The 22,500-nt window shown below is 47.8% G+C and overlaps 1 protein-coding gene across 9 annotated transcripts in view; it reads left to right on the top strand.

Moving 5' to 3' along the window:
- LOC144487459 (Y+L amino acid transporter 2-like) overlaps positions 1–22,500 on the top strand; it is a 141,162-nt gene that overhangs the window by 22,124 nt on the left and 96,538 nt on the right. For 4 of the 9 annotated variants that reach the window (XM_078205556.1, XM_078205547.1, XM_078205549.1 and 1 more), the window contains exons 2-3: positions 4,535–4,645; positions 11,335–11,939. In XM_078205556.1, coding sequence (XP_078061682.1) covers positions 11,423–11,939 — 517 coding nt within the window. In that variant the 5' untranslated portion in view covers positions 4,535–4,645; positions 11,335–11,422. Of the gene's footprint in view, positions 526–4,534; positions 4,646–11,334; positions 11,940–22,500 lie in introns of all 9 variants that reach the window. The other 5 variants (XM_078205552.1, XM_078205555.1, XM_078205554.1 and 2 more) reach the window with 3 other exon arrangements.

Genomic DNA, 22,500 nt, shown 5'->3' with positions numbered 1-22,500 from the left:
AGACAGAGAGACAGAGAGAGAGAGAGAGAGAGAGACAGAGAGAGAGAGACGGAGCGAGAGAGAGAGACAGAGAAAGGGAGAGACAGAGTGAGTGAGAGACAGAGAGAGACAGAGAGAGAGAGACAGAGAGAGAGAGACAGAGAGAGAGAGACAGAGAGAGAGAGACAGAGAGAGAGAGACAGAGAGAGAGAGACAGAGAGAGAGAGACAGAGAGAGAGACAGAGAGAGAGACAGAGAGAGAGACAGAGAGAGACAGAGAGAGACAGACAGAGGGAGACTGAGAGCGAGACAGAGAGAGACAGAGAGGGAGAGAGACAGACAGAGAGACAGAGAGGGGAAGAGACAGAGAGCGAGAGAGGGAGCGGAGGAGAGCGGGACATTTCCAGCTCTCTCTCCGCTATGAACGATGTAGCTCCTGAGCCCTCACCTCTGACCCTTCCCCTCTCTCCCCGGAGCCACATTCCCCCCCCCACCCCGGGGTCCGGATCCGGTGGGCAGGATTGCGTCCATCACGGGGTGTCGCAGGTGAGGTTCCAGGTGACGGGGGTGGGGGGCGATGTGTTTTGGGAGGGCGGATTTGGAGGTCACAGGGTCGGAGGGGTGCTCAGGGTCAGGGGTGAGAGGTCACGGGTCAGAAGCAGATTGTTCTTGACGTAGGTACGATCGGAGGGGCTGCTCTCAGTCTCTCTTCCATCCAACCCGGGGAGGGGCAAAGCATCGGAGGAAGTGGGGTGGGAGCCTCAGGCACTTCATTAATTTAGCCCAAGGCCTCAAAAGGATGGTGTAGGCCTGTCTCCCAGAGGCACCCACTCCAAGCTGACTGTTCGAGAGTCTAAATTCTCCGATAATATTTGATTTGATTTGTTATTGTCACATGTATTGGGATACAGTGAAAAGTGTTGTTACTTGCGCGCTATACAGACAAAGCATACCGTTCATAGAGTACATAGGGGCAAGGGATTTGATTTAATTTTGTCATGTGTATTAGTGTACAGTGAAAATTATTGTTCCTTGCGCTATACAGACAAAGCATACCGTTCATAGAGTACAGAGGGGAGAAGGATTTAGAGTCATAGAGTCACAGAGGTTTACAGCATGGAAACAGGCCCTTCGGCCCAACTTGTCCATGCCACCCTTTTTTTTAAAACCCCGAAGCTAGTCCCAATTGCCCGCGTTTGGCCCATATCCCTCTATACCCATCTTACCCATGTAACTGTCTAAATGCTTTTTAAAAGACAAAATTGTACCGGCCTCTACTACTACCTCTGGCAGCTTGTTCCAGACACTCACCACCCTCTGTGTGAAAAAATTGCCCCTTTGGACACTTCTGTATCTCTCCCCTCTCACCTTAAACCTATGCCCTCTAGTTTTAGACTCCCCTACCTTTGGGAAAAGATACTGACTATCTAGTTGATCTGAACCCCTCATTATTTTATAGACCTCTATAAGATCACCCCTCAGCCTCCTACGCTCCAGAGAAAGAAGTCCCAGTCTATCCAGCCTTTCCTTATAACTCAATCCATCAAGTCCTGGTAGCATCCTAGTAAATCTTTTCTGAACTCTTTCTAGTTTAATAATATCCTTTCTATAATAGGGTGACCAGAAACTGTACACAGTATTCCAAGTGTGGCCTTACCAATGTCTTGTACAACTTCAACAAGACGTCCCAACTCCTGTATTCAATGTTCTGACCGATGAAACCAAGCATGCTGAATGCCTTCTTCACCACTCTGTCCACCTGTGACTCCACTTTCAAGGAGCTATGAACCTGTACCCCTCGATCTCTTTGTTCTGTAACTCTCCCCAACGCCCGACCATTAACTGAGTAAGTCCTGCCCTGGTTCAATCTACCAAAATGCATCACCTCGCATTTGGCTAAATTAAACTTCATCTGCCATTCGTCAGCCCACTGGCCCAATTTGATTTATTATTGTCACATGTATTGGGATACAGTGAAAAGTATTGTTTCTTGCGCATTATACAGACAAAGCATACCGTTCATAGAGTACATAGGGGAGAAGGATTTAGTATTGTCACATGTATTAACATACAGTGAAAAGTATTGTTTCTTGCGCGCTATACAGACAAAGCATACCGTTCATAGAGAAGGAAACGGGAGAGTTCAGCATGTAGTGTTACAGTCACAGCTAGGGTATAGAGAAAGAACATAAGAACATAAGAAATAGGAGCAGGAGTAGGCCATCTGGCCCCTCGAGCCTGCCCCGCCATTCAATAAGATCATGGCTGATCTGAAGTGGATCAGTTCCACTTACCCGCCCGCTCCCCATATCCCTTAATTCCCTTATTGATCAGAAAACTATCTACCTGTGACTTCAACATATTCAACGAGGAAGCCTCCACCACTTCAATGGGCAGAGAATTCCAGAGATTCACTGCCCTCTGAGAGAAGAAGTTCCTCCTCAACTCTGTTCTGAACCGGCCCCCCCTTATTTTGAGGCTGTGCCCTCTAGTTCTGGTTTCCCTTCTAAGTGGAAAGAATCTCTCCACCTCTACCCTATCCAGCCCCTTCATTATCTTATATGTCTCTATAAGATCCCCCCTCAGCCTTCTAAACTCCAACGAGTACAGACCCAATCTGCTCAGCCTCTCCTCATAAGCTACACCCCTCATCTCCGGTATCAACCTGGTGAACCTTCTCTGCACTCCCTCCAAGGCCAATATATCCTTTCGCAAATAAGGGGACCAATACTGTACACAGTACTCCAGTTGCGGCCTCACCAGTACCTTGTACAATTGCAGCAAGACCTCCCTGCTTTTATACTCCATCCCCTTCGCGATAAAGGCCAACATTCCATTCGCCTTCTTGATCACCTGCTGCACCTGCAGACTGAGTTTTTGCGATTCATGCACAAGGACCCCCAGGTCCCTCTGCACAGTCGCACGATGTAATTTTTCTCCATTTAAATAATATTCCAATTTACGATTATTTCTTCCAAAGTGGACAACCTCACATTTGCCAACGTTATACTCCATCTGCCAGATCCTCGCCCACTCGCTCAGCCTATCCAAATCTCTCTGCAGACTTTCCGCGTCCTCCACGCAATTCACTTTCCCACTCATCTTCGTGTCATCAGCAAACTTTGTTACCCTACACTCGGTCCCCTCCTCCAGATCATCTATGTAAATGGTAAACAGTTGAGGCCCCAGCACCGATCCCTGCGGCACGCCACTGGTCACCAACTGCCAACCAGAAAAGCACCCATTTATTCCAACTCTCTGCTTGCTGTTGGATAGCCAATCCCCAATCCACGCTAACACTTTACCCCCAACTCCAATCTTCTGCAGCAACCTTTTGTAAGGCACCTTATCAGACGCCTTCTGGAAATCTAAAAACACCACATCCACCGGTTCCCTTCTGTCACCGCACTAGTGACATCTTCGTAAAAGTCCAGTAAATTCGTCAAACGCGACTTTCCCCTCATGAATCCATGCTGCGTCTGCTTGATCAAACCATTCTTATCCAGGTGCTCTGCTATTTCCTCTTTAATGATGGACTCTAGCATCTTCCCAACTACGGATGTTAAGCTAATCGGCCTGTAGTTACCCGCCTTTTGTCTACTTCCTTTTTTAAACAGCGGCGTAACAGTAGCTGTTTTCCAGTCAGCCGGCACTACCCCAGAGTCCAGCGAATTTTGATAAATAACCACTAACGCATCCGCTATTACCTCAGCCATTTCTTTCAGTACCCTGGGATGCATTCCATCCGGGCCCGGGGGCTTGTCTACCTTCAGTCCCGTTAGTCTACCAAGCGCTGCCTCTTCAGTAACAATAATTATATTAAGGACCTCCCCTCCCACCAACTCTCGATCTCTAATATTCGGCAAGCTATTTGTGTCCTCCACCGTGAAGACCGACACAAAAAACCTATTTAAAGCCTCAGCCATTTCCTCGTTTCCCACTATTAACTCCCCCCTCTCGTCCTCCAAGGGTCCAACATTCACTCTAGCCACTCTATTCCTTTTTATATATTTATAAAAACTTTTACTATCATTTTTTATATTTTGAGCTAGTTTAGTTTCATAATCTATCTTTCCTTTCTTTATCGCTTTCTTAGTTGTTCTTTGTTGTTTTTTAAAGCTTTCCCAATCCACTAATTCTCCACTATTTCTGGCCACTCTGTACGCATCTGTTTTTATTTTAATACTCTCCTTTATTTCCTTCGTTATCCACGTCTGGTTATCCCTTTTCTTACAGTCCTTATTTATCACCGGAATACATTTTTGCTGAGTACTTTAAAAAATCTCCTTAAAAATCCTCCACTGTTGCTCAGCTGTCCTACCTACCAGTCTGCTCGCCCAGTCTACATTAGCCAATTCCACCCTCATCCTATCGTACTCCCCTCTGTTCAAGCAGAGGACACTGGTTTGGGACCCTACTTTCTCACCCTCCATCTGTGTCAGAAATTCAACCATATTATGATCACTCAACCCAAGAGGATCCTTCACAAGAAGATCCTTAATTCTACCTGTCTCATTACACATTACCAGATCTAAGATAACTCGCTCTCTCGTAGGTTCTGTAACATACTGTTCAAGGAAACTATCCCGACAGCATTCTGAGAACTCTTCCTCAAGCCCTCCACGTCCAATTTGAGTCGACCAATCAAAGATCAACTTAGTGCAAGGTAAGTCCATTCAAAAATCTGATGGCAGCAGGGAAGAAGCTGTTCTTGATTTGATTTTGATTTGATTTATTATTGTCACATGTATTGGGATACAGTGAAAAGTATTGTTTCTTGCGCGGTATACAGACAAAGCATACTGTTCATAGAGTACATGGGGCAGAAAGATTTGATTTATTATTGTCACATGTATTGGGATAGAGTGAAAAGTATTGTTTCTTGCGCTATACAGACAAAGCATACTGTTCATAGAGTACATCGAGGATAAGGATTTGATTTGATTTGATTTATTATTGTCACATAGAGGTTTACAGCATGGAAACAGGCCCTTCGGCCCAACTTGTCCATGCCGTCCTTTTTTTTTCACCACTAAGCTCATCCCAATTGCCCGCGTTTGGCCCATATCCTTCTATATCCATCTTACCCATGTAACTGTCTAAATGCTTTTTAAAAGATAAAACTGTACCCACCTCTACTACTACCTCTGGCAGCTCGTTCCAGACACCCACCACCCTCTGTGTGGAGAAATTGCCCCTCTGGACACTTCTGTATCTCTCCCCTCTCACCTTAAACCTACGCCCTCTAGTTTTAGATTCCCCTACCTTTGGGAAAAGATGTTGACTATCTCGCTGATCTGTGCCCCTCATTATTTTATAGACCTCTATAAGATCACCCCTCAGCCTCCTACGCTCCAGAGAAAAGACTCCCAGTCTATCCAGCCTCTCCTTGTAACTCAAACCATCAAGTCCCGGTAGCATCCTAATAAATCAAATCAAATCAAATTCATTAATATGCAGTGAAAAGTATTGTTTCTTGCATGCTATACAGACATACATTCATAGAGAAGGAAAGGAGACAGTGCAGAATGTAGTGTTACAGTCATAGCTAGGGTGTAGAGAAAGATCAACTTAATGCGAGGTAGGTCCATTCAAAAGTCTGACGGCAGCAGGGAAGAAGCTGTTCTTGAGGCGGTTGGTACGTGACCTCAGACTTTTGTATCTTTTTCCAGATGGAAGAAGGTGAAAGAGAGAATGTCCGGGGTGCGTGAGGTCCTTAATTATGCTGGCTGCTTTTCCCAAGACAGTGGGAAGTGTAGACAGAGTCAATGGATGGGAGGCTGGTTTGCGTGATGGATTGGGCTACATTCACAACCTTTTATAGATCCTTGCGGTCTTGGGCAGAGCAGGAGCCCATACCAAGCTGTGATACAACCAGAGAGAATGCTTTCTATGGTGCATCTGTAAAAGTTGGTAAAAGTCATAGCTGACATGCCCAAATTTACTTCACCTCTTGAGAAAGTAGAGGCGTTGGTGGGGCTTTCTTAACTATAGTGTCGGCATGGGGGGGGACCAGGACAGGTTGTTGGTGATCTGGACACCAAGAAACTGAAGCTCTCGATCCTTTCTACTTCGTCCCTGTTGATGTAGACAGGAGCATGTTCTCCTCTCGCTTCCTGAAGTCGATGACAATCTCCTTCGTTTTGTTGACATTGAGGGAGAGATTATTGTTGCCGCACCAGTTCACCAGATTCTCTATCTCATTCCTGTACTCTGTCTCGTCATTGTTTGAGATCCGACCCACTACGGTGGTGTCGTCAGCAAACCTGAAAATTGAGTTGGAGGGGAATTTGGCCGCACAGTCAGAGGTGTACAAGGTTAAAGTTTTTTTATCAGTGTTACAAGTAGGCTTACATTAACATTGCAATGAAGTTACTGTGAAAATCTCCCAGTCACCACACTACTGTTCGGGTTACACTGAGGGAGAATTTAGCACGGCCAATGCACCCTAACCAGCACATCTTTCGGACTGTGGGAGGAAACCGGAGCACCCGGAGGAAACCCACACAGACACGGGGAGAATGTGCAGACTCCACACAGACAGTGACCCAAGGCCGGAATTGAACCTGGGTCCCTGGCGCTGTGAGGCAGCAGTGCTAACTCACTGTGCCAACATGCTGCCTCATTGGAGAGTCATAGAGTCATCGAGGTTTACAGCATGGAAACAGGCCCTTCGGCCCAACTTGTCCATTCCACCCTTTTTTTAAACCCCTAAGCTAATCCCAATTGCCCGCTTTTCGCCCATATCCCTCTATACCCATCGTACCCATGTAACTGTCTAAATGCTTTTTAAAAGACAAAATTGTACCCGCCTCTACTACTGCCTCTGGCAGCTCGTTCCAGACACTCACCACCCTCTGTGTGAAAAAATTGCCCATCTGGACATTTTTGTATCTCTCCCCTCTCACCTTAAACCTGTGCCCTCTAGTTTTAGACTCCCCTACCTTTGGGAAAAGATATTGACTATCTAGCTGATCTGTGCCCCTCATTATTTTATAGACCTCTATAAGATCACTCCTCAGCCTCCTACGCTCCAGAGAAAAAAGTCCCAGTCTCTCCAGCCTCTCCTTATAACTCAAACCATCAAGTCCCGGTCGCATCCTAGTAAATCTCTTCTGTATTCTTTCTAGTTTAATAATATCCTTTCTATAATAGGGTGACCAGAATTGCACACAGTATTCCAAGTGTGGCCTTACCAATGTCTTGTACAACTTCAACAAGACGTCTCAACTCCTGTATTCAATGTTCTGACCGATGAAACCAAGCATGCCAAATGCCTTCTTCACCACTCTGTCCACCTGTGACTCCACTTTCAAGGAACTATGAATCAGTACCCCTAGATTCATATGTTCATAAGATATATGAGCAGAATTAGGCCATTTGGCCCATTGAGTCCATTCTGCCATTCGATCATGGCTGATATGCTCCTCATCCCCATTTTCCTGCCTTTTCCCCATAACCCTTCAACCCATTACCAATTAAAAATCTGTCTAACCCCTCCTTAAATTGACTCACTGTCCCAGCATCCTCCGCACTTTGGGGTAGCGAATTCCACAGACTCACAACCCTTTGGGAGAAGTTGTTTCTCCTCAACTCTGTTTTAAATTTTCTCCCCCTTATCCTAAGACTCTGACCTCTTGTCCTAGAATGTCCCAGAAGAGGAAGCATCCTCTCCATGTCTACTTTATCCATACCTTTTATCATCTTCTACACCTCAATTTGATCTTCCCTCATTCTTCGAAATTCCAGAGAGTATAGACCTGAACTGTTCAATCCCTCTGTTCTATAATTCTCTCCAAGCATTAACTGAGTAAGTCCTGCCCCGATTCGATCGACCAAAATGCATCATTTCGCATTTATCTAAATTAAACTCCATCGTCAGCCCACTGGCCCAATTGATCAAGATCCCGTTGCAATTGGAGATAACCTTCTTCACTGTCCACTATGCCACCAATCCTGGTGTCATCTGCAAACTTACTAACCATGCCTCCTATATTCTCATCCAAATCATTAATATAAATGACAAATAACAGTGGGCCCAGCACTGATCCCTGAGGCACACCGCTGGTCACAGGCCTCCAGTTTGAAAAACAACTCTCTACAACCACCCTCTGGCTTCTGTCAAGCAGCCAATTTTGTGTCTATTTAGATACCTCACCCTGGATCCCGTGAGATTTAACATGATGTAACAACCTACCATGCGGTACCTTGTCAAATTCCTTGCTAAAGTCCATGTAGACAACATCAACTGCACTGCCCTCATCTACCTTCTTGGTTTCCCCTTCAAAAAACTCAATCAAATTTGTGAGACATGATTTTCCACTCACAAAGCCATGCTGACCGTCCCTAATCAGTCATAGAATCCCTACAGTGCAGAAGGAGGCCATTCAGCCCTTCGACTCGGCACCGACCACAATCCCACCCAGGCCCCATAACCCCGCATATTTACCGTGCTAATCCCCCTGACAATAGGGTCAATTTAGCATGGCCAATCAACTTAACCCGCACATCTTTGGACACGAAGGGGCAATTTAGCCAATCCACCTAACACACACATATTTGGACTGTGGGAGGAAACCAGAGCACCCGGAGGAAACCCACGCAGACATGGGGAGAACGTGCAGACTCCGCACAGACAGTCACCCGAGGGCCGGAATCGAACCCGGGTCCCTGGCGTTGTGAGGCAGCAGTGCTAACCCACTGTGCCACCGTGTCACCCAGGGGTGACTTTTTCTTTATTCATTTGTGGGACACGGGAGTCCTGGATAGAGTGGACGTGGAGAGGATGTTTCCACTAGTAGAAAAAACTAGAACCAGAGGGCACAACCTCAGGCTAAAGGGACGATCCTTTAAAACAGAGATGAGGAGGAATTTCTTCAGCCAGAGAGTGGTGAATCTGTGGAAGTCTTTGCCTCAGAAGGCTGTGGAGGCCGGGTCATTGAGTGTCTTTAAGACAGAGATAGATAGGTTCTTGATTAATAAGGGGATCAGGGGTTATGGGGAAAAGGCAGGAGAATGGGGATGAGAAAAATATCAGTCAGGATTGAATGGCGGAGCAGACTCGATGGGCCGAGTGGCCTCATTCTGCTCCTATGTCTTATGTCTGTGCACTTATGACAACATTCTCTCAGTTTTGTTTTCCTCTAACGTATAACAGGACTGGACAGGGTAGATGCAGGGAGGATGTTCCCGATGGTGGGTGTGTCCAGAACCAGGGCTCACAGTCTGAGGATTCGGGGTAGACCATTTAGGACGGAGATGAGGAGACATTTCTTCACCCAGAGAGTGGTGAGCCTGTGGAATTCATTCCCACAGGAAGTAGTTGATGCCAAAACATTGATGCCATTCCCTGATAGAAGTCTACAAGATTATGAGGGGCATGGACAGAGTGGATAGTCAGAAGCTTTTTCCCAGGGTGGAAGAGTCAATTACTAGGGGGCACGGGTTTAAGGTGCGAGGGGCAAGGTTTAAAGGAGATGTACGAGGCACGTTTTTTATACAGAGGGTGGTGGGTGCCTGGAACTCGCTGCTGGGGGAGGGAGTGGAAGCGGATACGATAGTGAGTTTTAAGGGGTGTCTGGACAAATACATGAATAGGATGGGAATAGAGGGATACAGTCCCCGGAAGGGTAGGGGGTTTTAGTTCAGTCGGGGCAGCATGGTCGGTGCAGGCTTGGAGGGCCGAAGGGCCTGTCCCTGTGCTGGAATTTTCCTTGTTCTTTGTTGACTTCAGGAGTTGCGTTGTGAGGAGAGAGTGTACAAATCAGACCTGTTTTCTCTAGAATTTAAAAGGCTGAGGGGTGATATCATAGAATCCTACAGTTCAGAAGGAGGCCATTCAGCCCATCAAATCTGCACTGACCACAATCCCACCCAGGCCCTACCCCATAACCCCATGCATTTACCCCAGCTAGTCCCCCTGACACTAAAGGTCACTTTAGCACGGCCAATCCATCTAACCAGCACATCTTTGGACTGTGGGAGGAAACCGGAGCACCCGGAGGAAACCCACGCAGACACGGGGAGAACGTGCAGACTCCACACAGACAGTGACCCAAGCCGGGAATCGAACCCGGGTCCCTGGCGCTGTGAAGCAGCAGTGCTAACCACTGTGCCACCATGCCACCCCATGATCGAGGTCTTCAAGATGTAACAGTTGGGGCGAATGGGATCAAAGGTTTTGATTTGATTTATTATTGTCACCTGTATTAACATACAGGGAAAAGTATTGTTTCTTGCGCGCTATACAGACAAAGCATACCGTTCATAGAGAAGGAAAGGAGAGAGTGCAGAATGTAGTGTTACAGCCATAGCTAGGGTGTAGAGAAAGATCAACTTAATGCGAGGTCGGTCCATTCAAAAGTCTGACAGCAGCAGGGAAGAAGCTGTTCTTGAGTTGGTTGGTATGTGACCTCAGACCTTTGTATCTTTTTCCCCAATGGAAGAAGGTGGAAGAGGGAATGTCTGGGGTGCGTGGGGGTCCTTAATTATGCTGACTACTTTTCCCCGAGGCAGCGGGAAGTGTAGACAGAGTCAATGGATGGGAGGCTGGTTTGCGTGACGGATTGGGCTACATTCACGACCTTTTGTAGTTCCTTGCGGTCTTGGGCAGAGCAGGAGCCCCATACCAAGCTGTGATACAACCAGAAAGAATGCTTTCTATGGGGCATCTGTAAACATAATCTGTAAAGCCTCCACTACCAGAAGGACGTGGAGGCTTTAGAGAGAGTGCAGAGGAGGTTTACCAGGATGTTGCCTGGTATGGAGGGTCTTAGTTATGAGGAGAGATTGGGTAAACTGGGGTTATTCTCACTGGAAAGACAGAGGATGAGGGGTGACCTAATAGAGGTGTATAAAATTATGAAAGGCATAGATAGGGTGAACGGTGGGAAGCTTTTCCCCGGGTCGGTGGTGACGTTCACGAGGGGTCGTAGGTTCAAGGTGAAGGGGGGGAGGTTTAACACGGATATCAGAAGGACATATTTTACACAGAGGGTCGTGGCGGCCTGGAATGCGCTGCCGGGCAAGGTGGTGGAGGCGGACACACTGGGAACGTTTAAGACTTATCTAGAGAGCCACATGAACGGAGTGGGAATGGAGGGATACAAAAGAATGGTCTAGTTTGGACCAGGGAGCAGCGCGGGCTTGGAGGGCCGAAGGGCCTGTTCCTGTGCTGTATTGTTCTTTGTTGGTGAGAGTTGGTTTTGGGGTGAAGCAGGATTGAGTTGGATGATCAGCCATGATGGTGATGAATGGCGGAGCAGGATCGAGGGGCCGAATGGCCTCCTCCTGCTCCTATCTTCTATGTTTCTCGAATATTGGACTAAATATTTCCCTTCCTTTTATCCCAAATAGATTTTGGATTGAGATCAAAGCGACAGCACCTCTCTCTCTCTCTCGAGACCCAGCTGGCGATGAGGACAGGTCCCCTGAGGAGGCTGCCATGACCGATATCTGTGCCAAGTATGCCACCGTGTCCCAGCAGGGGGCGCCGGCCGCGCCGGCCACGCCGGCGGAGTCCGACAGCCAGGCCTCGTCGCCAGCGGAGACCATGCAGCTGAAGAAGGAGATCTCGCTTGTCAACGGGGTTTGCCTCATCGTGGGTAACATGATTGGCTCCGGCATCTTCGTCTCGCCCAAGGGCGTGCTGATGTACAGCGCCTCCTACGGCCTCTCGCTGGTCGTCTGGGCGGTGGGCGGACTCTTCTCCATCTTCGGCGCCCTGTGCTACGCTGAGCTGGGCACCACCATCACCAAGTCGGGCGCGAGCTACGCCTACATCCTGGAGGCCTTCGGGGGGTTCGTGGCCTTCGTGCGCCTCTGGACCTCGCTGTTGATCATCGAACCCACCAGCCAGGCTATCATCGCCATCACCTTCGCCAACTACATGGTACAGCCCATCTTTCCCACCTGCCAGCAGCCCTACGTGGCAGCCCGCCTCATCGCCGCTGCTTGTATCTGTGAGTATACAGCCATAGAGGTTTACAGCATGGAAACAGGCCCTTCGGCCCAACTTGTCCATGCCACCCCTTTTTCTTAAACCCCTAAGCTAATCCCAATTGGCCCATATCCCTCTATACCCATCGTACCCATGTAACTGTCTAAACGCTTTTTAAAAGACAAAATTGTACCCGCCTCTACTAGAAATCATAGAAAAGGGGCGGCACGGTAGCACAGTGGTTAGCACTGCTGCTTCACAGCTCCAGGGACCTGGGTTCGATTCCCGGCTCGGGTCACTGTCTGTGTGGAGTTTGCACATTCTCCTCGTGTCTGCGTGGGTTTCCTCCGGGTGCTCCGGTTTCCTCCCACAGTCCAAAGATGTGCGGGTTAGGTTGATTGGCCGTGCTAAAAATTGCCCCTTAGTTTCCTGAGATGTGTAGGTTAGAGGGATTAGTGGATAAAATATGTAGGGATATGGGGGTAGGGCCTGGGTGGGATTGTGGTCGGTGCAGACTCGATGGGCCGAATGGCCTCTTTCTGCACTGTAGGATTCTATTCTATTCTATAAACCCTACAGTACAGAAAGAGGCCATTCGGCCCATCGAGTCTGCACCGACCACAATCCCACCCAGGCCCTACCCCCATATATTTTACCCACTAATCCCTCTAATCTATGCATCCCAGGACACTAAGGGGCAATTTTAGCATAGCCAATCAACCTAACCCGCACATCTTTGGATTGTGGGAGGAAACCGGAGCTCCCGGAGGAAACCCACGCAGACACGAGGAGAATGTGCAAACTCCACACAGACAGTGACCCAAGCCGGGAATCGAACCCAGGTCCCTGGAGCTGTGAAGCAGCAGTGCTCACCCACTGTGTCACCGTGCTGCCCAACTACCTCTGGCAACTCGTTCCAGACACTCACCACCCTCTGTGTGAAAAGATTGCCCCTCTGGACCCTTTTGTATCTCTCCCCTCTCACCTTAAACCTATGCCCTCTGGTTTTAGACTCCCCTACCTTTGGGAAAAGATACTGACTATCTAGCTGATCTGTGCCCCTCATTATTTTATAGACCTCTATAAGATCACCCCTCAGCCTCCTACGCTCCAGGGAAAAAAGTCCCAGTCTCTCCAGCCTCTCCTTATAACTCAAACTAAAGATGTCAGCTGCTCACCAGAGGCCACAAGGGCGGGGGCCCAATATCCAGATTTTGATTTGGTTTATTATTGTAACGTGTATTGGTATATGTGAAGAGTATTGTTTCTTGCGCGCTATACAGATGAAGCGTACCGTTCATAGAGTACATGGGGGAGAAGGATTTGATTTATTATTATCACATGTATTAGTATACAGCGAAAAGTATTGCTTCTCGTGCTATACAGACAAAGCATACCGTTCATAGAGCACACAGGGGAGAAGGAAAGGAGAGAGTGCAGAATGTAGTGTTACAGTCATAGCTAGATTTTGATTTGATTGGTTATTGTCACATAGAACATAGAACAGTACAGCACAGAACAGGCCCTTCGGCCCACGATGTTGTGCCGAGCTTTATCTGAAACCAAGATCAAGCTATCCCATTCCCTATCATCCTGGTGTGCTCCATGTGCCTATCCAATAACCGCTTAAATGTTCCTAAAGTGTCTGACTCCACTATCACTGCAGGCAGTCCATTCCACACCCCAACCACTCTCTGCATAAAGAACCTACCCCTGATATCCTTCCTATATCTCCCACCATGAACCCTATCGTTATGCCCCCTTGTAATAGCTCCATCCACCCGAGGAAATAGTCTTTGAACGTTCACTCTATCTATCCCCTTCATCATTTTATAAACCTCTATTAAGTCTCCCCTAAGCCTCCTCCGCTCGAGAGAGAACAGCCCGAGCTCCCTCAACCTTTCCTCATAAGACCTACCCTCCAAACCAGGCAGCATCCTGGTAAATCTCCTCTGCACTCTTTCCAGCGCTTCCACATCCTTCTTATAGTGAGGTGACCAGAACTGCACACAATATTCCAAATGTGGTCTCACCAAGGTCCTGTACAGTTGCAGCATAACCCCACGGCTCTTAAACTCCAACCCCCTGTTAATAAAAGCTAACACACTATAGGCCTTCTTCACAGCTCTATCCACTTGAGTGGCAACCTTTAGAGATCTGTGGATATGGACCCCAAGATCTCTCTGTTCCTCCACAGTCTTCAGAACCCTACCTTTGACCCTGCAATCCACATTTAAATTAGTCCTGTATCAACATGTATGTTAATACATGTGATTAACATATTAATCACATGTATTAACATACAGTAAAAACTATTGTTTCTTGCGTGCTATACAGACAAAGCATACCGTTCATAGAGAAGGAAAGGATAGACTGCAGAATGTTGAGAGGCATCGATCGGGTGGACTCTCAGAGGCATTTCCCCAGGGTGGAAATGTCTGCTACGAGAGGACACAGGTTTAAGGTGCTGGGGGGTAGGTACAGGGGAAATGTTAGGGGGAAGTTTTTCACACAGAGGGTGGTGGGCGAGTGGAATCGGCTGCCGTCAGTGGTGGTGGAGGCGAACTCAATAGGGTCTTTTAAGAGACTCCTGGATGAGTACATGGAGCTTAATAGGATGGAGGGTTATAGGTAGGTCTAGAAGGTAGGGATATGTTCGGCACAACTTGTGGGGCCGAAGGGCCTGTTTTGTGCTGTAGGTTTTCTATGTTTCTATGTTTCTAAAGTAGTGTTACACTCATAGCTAGATTTTGATTTGATTTATTATTGTCACATGTATTGAGATACAGTGAAAAGCATACCGTTCATAGAGAAGGAAAGGAGAGAGTGCGGAATGTAGTGTTACAGTCAATTTTTTGACTTAATTTATTATTATCACATGCATATTTTTGTGATTCATCCGTGGGACATGGGCGTCCAAGGCTGGGCCCAGCATTTATTGCCCATCCCTAGTTGCCCTTGGAGGGCAGTTGAGAGTCAACCACATTGCTGTGGCTCTGGAGTCACATGTAGGCCAGACCAGGGTAAGGACGGCAGATTTCCTTCCCTAAAGGGACATCAGTGAATCAGATGGGTTTTTCCAACAATTGACAATGGTTTCATGGTCATCAGTTTCACTACATACTAATGTCTTGGGGACATATCGAGGGAAGGTGATGGCCCGGTGGTATTATCACTCGTCTATTAATCCGGAAATTCAGCTAATGTCCTGGGGACCCCGGGTTCGAATCCCGCCACGGCAGATGGTAGAATTAGAATTCAATAAAAAATATCTGGAATTAAGAATCTACTGGTGACCATGAAACCATTGTCGGAAAAACCCATCTGGTTCACTAATGTCCTTCAGGGAAGGAAATCTGCCGTCCTTACCCGGTCTGGCCTACATGTGACTCCAGAGCCACAGCAATGTGGTTGACTCTCAACTACCCTCCAAGGGCAACTAGGGATGGGCAATAAATGCTGGACCCGCCAGCGATACCCTTGTCCCACGAATGAATAACAAAAAAATGTAACAATAATAAATCAAGTCAAAAAATTGACCCTTTTCCTTCTCTATGAATGGTATGCTTTGTCTGTATAGCAGGTAGTTAAGAAGGCAAATGGAATTTTGTCCTTCATTGCTAGAGGGATGGAGTTTAAAAACAGCGAGGTTATGTTGCAGCTGTATAAGGTGCTGGTGAGGCCACACCTGGAGTTACTGTGTACAGTTTTGGTTTCCTTACTTGAGAAAGGATATACTGGCACTGGAGGGGGTGCAGAGGAGATTCACTAGGTTGATTCCGGAGTTGAGAGGGTTGGCTTATGAGGAGGGACTGAGTAGACTGGGGCGATACTCACTGGAATTCAGAAGAATGAGGGGAGATTTTATATAAGATTATGAAGGGAATAGATAAGATAGAAGCAGGGAAGTTGTTTCCACTGGCGGGTGAAACTAGAACTAGGGGGCATGGCCTCAAAATACGAGGGAGCAGATTTAGGACTGAGTTGAGGAGGAACTTCTTCACACAAAGGGTTGTGAATCTGTGGAATTCCCGGCCCAGTTGAGGCTCCCTCATTGAATGTTTTTAAGGCAAGGATAGATAGATTTTTGAACAGTAAAGGAATTAAGGGTTATGGTGAGCGGGCGGGTAAGTGGAGCTGAGTCCACGAAAAGATCAGCCATGATCTTATTGAATGGCGGAGCAGGCTCGAGGGGCCAGGTGGCCGACTCCTGCTCCTAGTTCTTTTGTTCTTAAAATAACATCGGTTGTTAGAACAAAGAACAAAGAGAATTACAGCACAGGAACAGGCCCTTCGGCCCCTCCAAGCCTGCACCGACCATGCTGCCCGACTGAACTAAAACCCCCGACCCTTCCGGGGACCGTATCCCTCTATTCCCATCCTATTCATGTATTTGTCCAGATGCCCCTTAAAACTCACTATCGTATCCGCTTCCACTCCCTCCCCCAGCAGCGAGTTCCAGGCACCCACCACCCTCTGTGTAATAAATCTGCCTCGTACATCTCCTTTAAACCTTGCCCCTCACACCTTAAACCTGTGCCCCCGAGTAATTGACTCTTCCACCCTGGGAAAAAGCTTCTGGCTATCCACTCTGTCCATTTTAAAGTTTTTTTAAAGTTTACTTATTAGTCACAAGTAAGGCTTACATTAACACTGCAATGAAGTTACTGTGAAATCCCCCCAGTCGCCCACACTCTGGTGCCTGTTCGTGTCAATGCACTTAACCAGCACGTCTTTTGGACTGTGGGAGGAAACCGGAGCACCCGGAGGAAACCCACGCAGACACGGGGAGAATGTGCAAACTCCGCACAGACAGTGACCCAAGCCGGGAATCGAACCCGGGCCCCTGGCGCTGTGAGACAGCAGCGCTAACCCACTGTGCTACCGTGCTAACCCTCATAATCTTGTAGACTTCTATCAGGTCTCCCCTCAACCTCCGTCGTTCCAGTGAGAACAAACCAAGTTTCTCCAACCTCTCCTCATAGCTGATGCCCTCCATACCAGGCAACATCCTGGTAAATCTTTTCTGTACCCTCTCCAAAGCCTCCACATCCTTCTGGTAGTGTGGCGACCAGAATTGAACACTATATTCCAAGTGCGGCCGAACTAAGGTTCTATAAAGCTGCAACATGACTTGCCAATTTTTAAACTCAATGCCCCGGCCGATGAAGGCACGCAGAACTCCTCTTGTAAAGAAATTCCCTGCAAGGTTGTTGTTAGAAATTCCACCCACTTCGCTCACGTCCCTTCAGGGAAGGAAATCTGCCGTCCTTACCCGGTAGAGAGTCACAGAGGCCTACAGAAAAAGGCCTTTCGGCCCATTGCATCGATGCCAGTCAAACACAGGCCACCCGGCGATGTGAAGTTGCTCAGGACGACATGTGGGTCCTCACACAGCTGTGTGGGCAACAGGGACGCCCGTACCTCAGGAATTCTTCATTGCTAAACAATTTTCAAGTGTTTTTCTCCAGAAACTTTTGTTTTCATCTCCCAATGCCTCAGGAATGCTGCTATCTCTCTCTCTCTCGCTCTCTTTCTCACTCTCCCCCTCACACTTGTACTCTCTCTCTTACTCTCGCACTCTCTCTCACCCTCTCTCTGCCATGCTTGTGTTCTTGCCCTCTCTTTCTCTCTCTTACTCTCACTCTCTCTCCCTCTCTCACTCCCTCTCTCACGCTCACTCTATCACATTCACTCTCTCTCTCACTATCTCTTTTTGCCTTTTAGAACATAGAAAGCCACAGCACAAACAGGCCCTTCGGCCCACAAGTTGCGCCGATCATATCCCTACCTCTAGGCCTATCTATAGCCCTCAATCCCATTAAATCCCATGTACTCATCCAGAAGTCTCTTAAAAGACCCCAACGAGTTTGCCTCCACCACCACCGACGTCAGCCGATTCCACTCACCCACCACCCTCTGAGTGAAAAACTTACCCCTGACATCTCCCCTGTACCTACCCCCCAGCACCTTAAACCTGTGTCCTCTCGTAGCAACCATTTCAGCCCTTGGAAATAGCCTCAGAGTCTACCCTATCCAGACCTCTCAACATCTTGTAAACCTCTATCAGGTCACCTCTCATCCTTCGTCTCTCCAGGGAGAAGAGACCAAGCTCCCTCAACCTATCCTCATAAGGCATGCCCCCCAATCCAGGCAACATCCTTGTAAATCTCCTCTGCACCCTTTCAATGGCTTCAACATCTTTCCTGTAATGAGGTGACCAGAACTGCGCGCAGTACTCCAAGTGGGGTCTAACCAGGGTCCTATAAAGCTGCAGCATTATCTCCCGACTCCTAAACTCAATCCCTCGATTAATGAAGGCTAGTACGCCATACGCCTTCTTGACCGCATCCTCCACCTGCGAGGCCGATTTAAGAGTCCTATGGACCCGGACCCCAAGGTCCTTCTGATCCTCTACACTGCTAAGAATGGTACCCTTCATATTATACTGCTGCTTCATCCCATTGGATCTGCCAAAATGGATCACTACACACTTATCCGGGTTGAAGTCCATCTGCCACTTCTCCGCCCAGTCTTGCATTCTATCTATGTCTCGCTGCAACTTCTGACATCCCTCCAAACTATCCACAACACCACCTACCTTGGTGTCGTCAGCAAACTTACCAACCCATCCCTCCACTTCCTCATCCAGGTCATTTATGAAAATGACAAACAGCAAGGGTCCCAGAACAGATCCCTGGTGCACTCCACTGGTCACTGACCTCCATGCAGAGAAAGACCCCTCCACAGCCACTCTCTGCCTTCTGCAGGCAAGCCAGTTCTGGATCCACAAGGCAACAGCCCCTTGGATCCCATGCCCTCTCACTTTCTCAAGAAGTCTTGCATGGGGGACCTTATCGAACGCCTTGTTGAAGTCCATATAGACCACATCCACCGCTCTTCCTTCGTCAATGTGTTTGGTCACATTTTCAAAGAACTCAACCAGGCTCGTAAGGCACGACCTGCCCTTGACAAAGCCGTGCTGACTACTTTTGATCATACTAAACTTCTCTAGATGATCATAAATCCTGTCTCTCAGGATCCTCTCTCTTTCTCACACTCTCTCTCGTACTCTCTCGTTCTCTCTTATGCTTTCTCTCGCTCGATCTCACTCTCTCTCTCTCTCTCTCTCTCACTACCTCATGTTATCTCTTTTGCTCTCTCTGTCACTCTCTCTCTCCCTCTCTTGCTCTTTTTCTCTCTCCCCCACTCTATCGTTCTCTTGCCCTCTCCCTCTCGATACCTGGAGCTATCTCTCTCTCTCCCTCTCTCTCTCTGTCTCTCTTTCTCTCCCTCTCGCTCTCTGTCTCTCTCTCTGTCTCTCTCTCTCTCTCCCTCTCTCTCTCCGTCTCTCTCTCCGTCTCTCTCTCTGTCTCTCTCTCTCTCTCTGTCTCTCTCTCTGTCTCTCTCTCTGTCTCTCTCTCTCTCCCTCTCTCTCTCTGTCTCTCTCTCTCTCCCTCTCTCTCTCTCTGTCTCTCTCTCTCTCTGTCTCTCTCTCTCTCTGTCTCTTTCTGTCTCTTTCTCTCTGTCTCCCTCTCTCTCTCTCTTTCATTTTCTGTATCTCTTTCTCTGTCTCGCTCTCTGTCTCTCTCTCTCTCTCTGTCTCTCTCTATCTTTTTCTCTCTCTGTCTCTCTGTCTCTCCCTGTCTTTCTCTGTATCTCTCTCTCTCTGTCTCCAGAGAAAGATCAACTGAATATAGTTGATCTGAGTTGAAAAAGTTGTACAGTGAAAAGTATTGTTTCTTGCCCGCCATACAGATAAAGCATACCGTTCATAGAGAAGGAAAGGAGAGAGTGCAGAATGTAGTGTTACAGTCATATAGTCATAAGGTAGGTCCATTCAAAAGTCACCTAACCTGCACATCTTTGGACACTAAGGGACAATTTAGCACGGCCAATCCACCTATCCTGTACATCTTTGGACACTAAGGAACAATTTATCATGGCCAATCCACCTAACCTGCACATCTTTGGACACTAAGGGACAATTTAGCACGGCCAATCCACCTAACCTACACATCTTTGGACACTAAGGGACAATTTAGCATGGCCACCCACCTAACCCACACATCTTTGGACACTAAGGAACAATTTAGCATGGCCAATCCACCTAACCCGCACATCTTTGGACACTAAGGGACAATTTAGCATGGCCAATCCTCCTAACCTACACATCTTTAGACACTAAGGGACAATTTAGCATGGCCAATCCACCTAACCTACACATCTTTGGACACTAAGGGACAATTTAGCATGGCCAATCCACCTAACCTGCACATCTTTGGACACTAAGGGGCAATTTAGCATGGCCAATCCACCTAACCCGCACATCTTTGGACACTAAGGGACAATTTAGCATGGCCAATCCACCTAACCCGCCCATCTTTGGACACTAGGGGACAATTTAGCATGGCCAATCCACCTAACCTACACATCTTTGGACACTAAGGGACAATTTAGCATGGCCAATCCACCTAATCTACACATCTTTGGACACTAAGGGACAATTTAGCATGGCCAATCCTCCTAACCTACACATCTTTAGACACTAAGGGACAATTTAGCATGGCCAATCCACCTAACCTACACATCTTTGGACACTAGGGGACAATTTAGCATGGCCAATCCACCTAACCTACACATCTTTGGACACTAAGGGACAATTTAGCATGGCCAATCCACCTAATCCGCACATCTTTGGACACTAAGGGACAATTTAGCATGGCCAATCCATCTAAACTACACACCTTTGGACACTAAGGGCAATTTAGCACGGCAACCTCATATATTTACCCCTCTAATCCCTCTAACCTACACATCCCGAGACACGAAGGGGCAATTTAGCATGGCCAATCAACCTAACCCACACATCTTTGGACTGTGGGAGGAAACCGGAGCACCCGGAAGAAACCCACGCAGACACGGGGATAATGTGCAGACTCCACACAGACAGTGACCCAAGCCGGGAATCGAACCCGGGTCCCTGGCGCTGTGAGGCAGCAGTGTTAACCACTGTGCTACCGTGCTGCCCCGGGTCCCTGGCGCTGTGAGGCAGCAGTGTTAACCACTGTGTCACCGTGCTGCCCCGGGTCCCTGGCACTGTGAGGCAGCAGTGTTAACCCACTGTGCCACCGTGCCATCCCAGAGAGCTCATGAATCTTTGGAATTCTTTACCTTAGGAAGCTGTGACGGTCAAATACTTGAACATTGTCAAGGTTGACATTGAGAGGTTTTAAATGAATCGAGGATTAAAGGTGACGGGAGCAGGCGAGAAAGTGGACTTAGTGAGCGTTAGATCAGTTCTGATATTATTAAATAGCAGGACAGGCTCGAGGGGCTGAATGGCCTCCTGTACTAACATCGTATGGTCTCTGATGGACTTTATCGCGATCAGATGGCTATGATGTCACTTTATTTAGATGCAACAAGACTTGATTTGATTTATTATTGTCACATGCATTAGCATAGAGTGAAAAGTATTGTTTCTTGCGCGCTGTACAGACAAAGCATACCGTTCATAGAGAAGGAAAGGAGAGAGTGCAGAATGTAGTGTTACAGTCATAGCTAGGGTGTAGAGAAAGATCAACTTAATGAGAGGTAGGTCCATTCAAAAGTCTGACAGCAGCAGGGAAGAAGCTGTTCTTGAGTCGGTCGGTGCGTGACCTCAGACTTTTGAATCTTTTTCCCGACGGAAGAAGGTGGAAGAGAGAATGTCCGGGGTGCGTGGGGGGCCCTTGATTATGCTGGCTGCTTTTCCCCGAGGCAGCGGGAAGTGTAGACAGAGTCAATGGATGGGAGGCTGGTTTGCGTGATGGATTGGGCTACATTCACGACCTTTTGTAGTTCCTTGCGGTCTTGGGCAGAGCAGGAGCCCCATACCAAGCTGTGATACAACCAGGAAGAATGCTTTCTATGGGGCATCTGTAAAAGTTGGTGAGGGTCGTAGCTGACACGCCAAATTTCCTTAGTCTTCTGAGAAAGTAGAGGCATTGGTGGGCTTTCTTAACTATAGTGTCGGCATGGGGGGGACCAGGACAGGTTGTTGATGATCTGGGGCGGCGCAGTGGTATTGTCATAGGGCTCGTAATCCCCAGGCTAACGCTCTGGGATCCCCAGGTTCGAATCCCATCGCGGCAGTCTCTGGGATTTGAATCCCATGGATAAATCTACAATTCTAAGGCTGAGTCTGTGTAGTGGGGACTGTCAACGTTAAGAGGTAATTAAGAGATAACAGATAATGAAGAAGGCAAATGGAATTGTGTCCTTCATTGCGAGAGGGATGGAGTTTAAAAACAGTGAGGTTATGTTGCAGCTGTATAAGGTGCTGGTGAGGCCACACCTGGAGTACTGTGTACAGTTTTGGTCTCCTTACTTGAGAAAGGATATACTGGCACTGGAGGGGGTGCAGAGGAGATTCACTAGGTTGATTCCGGAGTTGAGAGGGTTGGCTTATGAGGAGGGACTGAGGAGACTGGGGCTTTACTCATTGGAATTCAGAAGAATGAGGGGAGATCTTATAGAAACATATAAGATTATGAAGGGAATAGATAAGATGTCTGTGTGGAGTTTGCACGTTCTCCCCG

The sequence above is a fragment of the Mustelus asterias genome, unplaced genomic scaffold (genome assembly GCF_964213995.1).
Source record: "Mustelus asterias unplaced genomic scaffold, sMusAst1.hap1.1 HAP1_SCAFFOLD_812, whole genome shotgun sequence".
Classification (NCBI taxonomy): domain Eukaryota; kingdom Metazoa; phylum Chordata; class Chondrichthyes; order Carcharhiniformes; family Triakidae; genus Mustelus; species Mustelus asterias.
The sequence above is the reverse complement of the archived record's forward strand: the minus strand, read 5'-3'. Positions and strand labels throughout refer to the sequence as shown.